This window comes from Penaeus chinensis, chromosome 7 (assembly GCF_019202785.1).
Source record: "Penaeus chinensis breed Huanghai No. 1 chromosome 7, ASM1920278v2, whole genome shotgun sequence".
NCBI lineage: Eukaryota > Metazoa > Arthropoda > Malacostraca > Decapoda > Penaeidae > Penaeus > Penaeus chinensis.
Genome location: NC_061825.1, coordinates 462,400 through 467,399, shown reverse-complemented (window position 1 = coordinate 467,399; position 5,000 = coordinate 462,400). Strand labels below are relative to the sequence as shown.

General features: G+C 38.6%; 1 protein-coding gene across 1 annotated transcript in view; it reads right to left on the bottom strand.

Annotated features, from left to right (window-relative positions):
• Positions 1-1,180: 1,180 nt before the first annotated feature.
• LOC125027266 overlaps positions 1,181-5,000 on the bottom strand; it is a 9,928-nt gene continuing 6,108 nt past the window's right edge. Inside the window, exons 8-10 of the mRNA XM_047616234.1 lie at positions 3,027-3,098; positions 2,200-2,300; positions 1,181-1,415 (exon numbers count right to left, since the gene is read on the bottom strand). Coding sequence (XP_047472190.1) covers positions 1,181-1,415; positions 2,200-2,300; positions 3,027-3,098 — 408 coding nt within the window. The remainder of the gene's footprint in view (positions 1,416-2,199; positions 2,301-3,026; positions 3,099-5,000) is intronic.

Genomic DNA, 5,000 nt, shown 5'->3' with positions numbered 1-5,000 from the left:
TCTTGTGTGATATTGGCAAGAAGACACAGATTATAGGTCTCAACAAGGTCTTCGACTGTGTACAGTAAAGATTGCTTTCTGAACCATCTTTTATCTTCATTTTCTTTCTTTTCTATTTTTCTTTTCTGATTCCTATACCCGTTCTGTCTCGTTTCCTCTCTCGATTTTTTACTCTTTTTTTTTTTCTCTCTCTCTCTACAGGTTGTTGCCAGGACTGAGAAAGGGGAGTCGGGGGATTGAGAAGCAGTACCTCCAGGCAGAACCTTTTCCTGGTTTTACTGGTCAGACATCGCAGACGCCAAGCAACCATGTAGATCAGGTAAGCACTAAATCTCAAACCGCTTGGAGCACAAGTTCATGAGGCAGGGCGCGGATTTTCCAGTGGTATTTTTTATATCGTTTTTTTTTTTACTTCTTGTTTATTTTGTCTCCATTTTTGTCGTGTATGATTTTTTTTTTTTTATATAGTAGAAAGCGTGTTTAGGTTCTACTGAGTCGAATTTTTGGAATTACAATAGGTGGAAGAAGAGAGGAAGGGAGTAAAATAAGGGGAGTCAGGGCTCTCATCATCACGGTGTTTCTTTGCGTCACGCCTCTTGTAAGCCTTCGCCTTCAGACAGCCAGCGCTCCGGCTGTCGCTTGTTTTCAAGTGATGTGCAATACGAAGAGCGAGGCAGCCCCCGCCCGACCTGTGATGACATGGCTGGGAAGTTGCAACAAGACCTGCCACTTTAATGTGATGATGCTCTCGGATGCTGTCATGCCCTCAGGTGTTGCTCAGATATTGCAGGTGTACGGGACTCTCATATCATTATATCATGCTCAGAATTAGAGTTTTGCAAATTGGCGGTCTTGTAACTAGTTTGAGGTTTATTTTTAGCATGCACAGCAATTGCAAGAAAGCTTGTTCATGCGAACCAACGTGGAGAAGTCATTTATTTTCTTTTTCGTAGTTGTTTCTCTCTGCCGTTCCGTTTTAGACGCGAAGTGATAGAATTCCATGTTCTTGTCAGTCGTAACATTTTCTCTTTTTTATCCGAACATCGGTCCATCGCATTACAATTAACTGTACAAAAGTAAGTAATTCTATTTTTAAGGTCCTGTTATATAATCAGATTCTGCAAGTAATAGGCTAGTATGTTTGTCCCCGCCCTATCACCGCCCCCCCCCCCCTTTTTTTTTAATCGCCAGAACTACCACCCACGCCCATGAGGAACCAGGAGCCAAGCCGTGGTAATGCAGCTGGTAGTTTACCCAGCCAGGGCGACACTTTGTCTAGCATACCTTTCTCATCGATTGGTTCACCTCGCCCTCTTGCAGATGATGGAAGTCGGTGCTCTGGGAAAGTGAGGGGAAGCATTTTCAGTCTTGTAGAATTGTAGGTTGCTTGGTGAGTGTTGAGCAGACCTGAGCATCTTGTAGAGAATCTCCAAATATGGTTGGCTCACAAAATGGCGGCGGTCGTGTCGTATGCCTTCCTTGGTTTTTTTTTTTTTTTCTCTCTCTCTCTCTCGAATTTATTGCATTTTAGGGGCATTTTATTGTCAACATTCCGGGTTGTTATTTTTTTTTTTTTCTAATTTTAATTTGGGTTTAAGTTGTATGTACGGTTGTATGATTTCCTTTTTTATAATGATGACTAATTGCAAGCGGGATAATCACATCATTGAATAAATTATCTAATCCAGTGTGTAACATAGGCCTACTTGAACACGTGATGTTAGCCTGAAATCGTATATTTCACCGATAGCTGAGTAATAGACATGTTCCGTCACCCCATGAATCTTAACAAAGAGAAGACGGTAGAACAGTTTCGCTTAAACGTTGAAATGCATTTTCAGTTTAGGTAGTACTGGTATGGGATGTAAATACAGCGTTGAGATTTGAGCAGACCGATGAAATGCGCTCAGAGCTACGAGTAGATCTTATTTGTATCGTGTTGCATCGGCGTAAAAAAAGAAAAAGAAAAAAAAAAAAAGACTAAAAAGAAACAAGGTAGGCCTAATAATGTGGAAGATGAGAGAGATGATGCTAATATTGATGATATCAATGTTTATGATATTGATGATAATATCATACAAACAGTGCCATCTGGAGGTAAGGCAATCTAGTGCCTATACGAGCAAAAATCTAGCCCTTGATAATGTCTCAACTGACAAACGAGACCAAAAAAAAAAAAACTTTTAATCTGTGACACACCGCAGAGACATGCCGTGCCATGACGCAGCGCAGATTATGTCAAGACCTAAGCTGGAGTTGGCACTGTGGCACTGCACGGGGATACTGAGGCTTCTACCGCCCTTGTGAAGATAAAAGATTCTTTATTTATTTCTATTTCGACTTCACTGTCACGAGTTATTGTTGATGTTTAGATTACTTTTATGATGTGTGTGTGTGTGAATGTATTTTTTTATTATTATTAAACTCATCGTTATTGTTATTTTTTGTATTGTTAATTATGATTTTTTTTTTCTTTTTTTTTTTTTCTTTTTTTTTTTTTTTCTCCAGTGTCATCACTGATATTTTAGAACAGATATTGGCCATGCTTGATTTCGTCACTATTCATTGCCGCTATTTCCTCTTACCAATGGTTCTTATCGTTGCTATTTCCACTACCACAATCATTACCCCCTATTACCATTAACACCACCCCCGCCATCATTATCATCATCATCATCATCATTATCATCACTGCCGCCATCACCACCACCGCCGTCGGCGCCGCCACCATTACCATTATCATTACCAATATCATTACCATTATCATGACCACCAACACCACCATCACCATCGCCGGTGATGGTTATCATTATTATAATTTATCATTATCATTACCATTATCATGACCACCAATACCACCACCATCATTACTTCTACTAGACCACCACATCTACTTCTACTACTACTACTATTATCACTACTATTACTACTACAATTACTACTACTGCTACTTCTACTTCTACTACTAATACTATTACTATTAGTATTACTGCTACTATTACTACTACTACTACTACTTCTACTACCGTCACTACCACTACCACTACACTACCACCACCCTTATCACAACCATCATCACCAAACACTTTGTCCATTATCTGCAATAGGACTACGTGTGTTACCAGGAATACTACAACGACTATTTATACCCATTTATGTTTTTTTCTATATCTATCGGTCACCTTGTCTATCTGCCTGTGTAATTATTTGCCTATCTATGTGTCACTCTATGAGAGAGTGAGTGAGTGAGAGAGAGAGAGAGAGAGAGAGAGAGAGAGAGAGAGAGAGAGAGAGAGAGAGAGAGAGAGAGAGAAAGTGAGAGAGGGAGGGAGGGAGAAAGTGAGAGAGAGAGAGAAAGTGGGAGAGAGAGAAAGTGAGAGAGAGAGAAAGTGAGAGAGAGAGAAAGTGAGAGAGAGAGAAAGTGAGAGAGAGAGAAAGTGAGAGAGAGAGAGAGAGAGAGAGAGAGAGCGTGTGAATGTGTACATGCCTACACTTCACATATGTACATACATTTATGATGATTTCCCTACTATTCTTCTCGGCAGTAAAATTACATTGATTTTATAAGGATAGTCTGATTAGCTGTATGCACTAAAATCAGTCCATATAGAATAGAATACTAGTGCCAAAATCAGGTGTGAATGATCAAGGAGAGACTGCTCACTTGCTTAATTTGTCTGTATTTTTATTGTGCTAACCAAAGCATGACTTTGCTGACAAATTACATTTTTCATAATTTATATATACCTACACACTATTTTTCGTTATATATATATTATGTATATTTATGTATATATATATGTATATATATGTATATATATGTATATATATATATATATATATATATATATATATATATATATATATAACAGATTAAGCAGAGATGACCATTAGGACCCTGTGATTACCTTGCTAGCAATTCGAGGGAAGGATGAATTTATGTACAAAGATGGCTGAAATTTTAACTCGACGATGAATGGACATAGATTAGTGTTCAAATGCTGATGATGGGTGGAGGGCATTTCCAGGGCGCATAGGCCTATCGCAGGCATTGGTAGGGTTCATACAAGATCGGAGATGAGTTGCTCTCTCGAGAAAGTTGTCATTTAAGAAGTGGATGAGGCGGGGATGGATGTTATCAAAAGACGAACTTTGATTGGGGGTGGTCTTAGACGTGGAGGTAAATGCACGGAGCCTAGATAAGTGAAAGGAATGGTTGGTCGAAAAGGTGATTGCAGAAAGAGAGAAAAAAGGTGACAAAGAGCTTCGTTGATTAACATGTTGCAGACGAAGAAAAAAATATCAAAACCAAGATTGCGTGGGCATGACATGTTAATTTGAGACCAGCGTCTAGTTTGATCATATTCCTAAGTCCAAAGAACCTCTAAGTCTTATCAGGTTAGTCAGATTACCTCTTCCTAACGTCAGATTCGTGAAATATCAAGATATTCTTTTTGAATACCTGTTTATACTTTTGAATAACCTCTAATGTTCCATACTCACATTGAATTGAACATCAGCTTAATGATAATCAGCCTCATACACGCAGGTTTTATATATATATATATGAACATACATAAATTCCTATAATTCTTGCCATGTTCCATTCCCTTGCATTTAGCCTACCACTTTACAGAAAATTCGGTCACATTTGTTTACTGAAATATTCAATTTGCATCAAGCAAGTAAAGAAGATTATTAAATCAGCTCAAATTACCCTATTTCTTCACGAAATAAAGGGGTCGGCGCGCCATGGCCATAAACTGTATAAACGTTTTAATAGGTCCTTGCAATAGGGACTCTAATCACTCCATGTTTATTAATGTTGCAGTGTCTTTGGGGTTCCTGGCGAAGAGAGGGGGAAAGTGAACAGGGCCTATTCACGATCATTCAGACTGGATGATAGTGCTAAGAGTATTTTCATTTTGATGTAAAAAGTAGCCAGTGAAGATGTATGGTGTACGTGATGAAGTTACAATAGTGATAGTATTAAAAGTAAT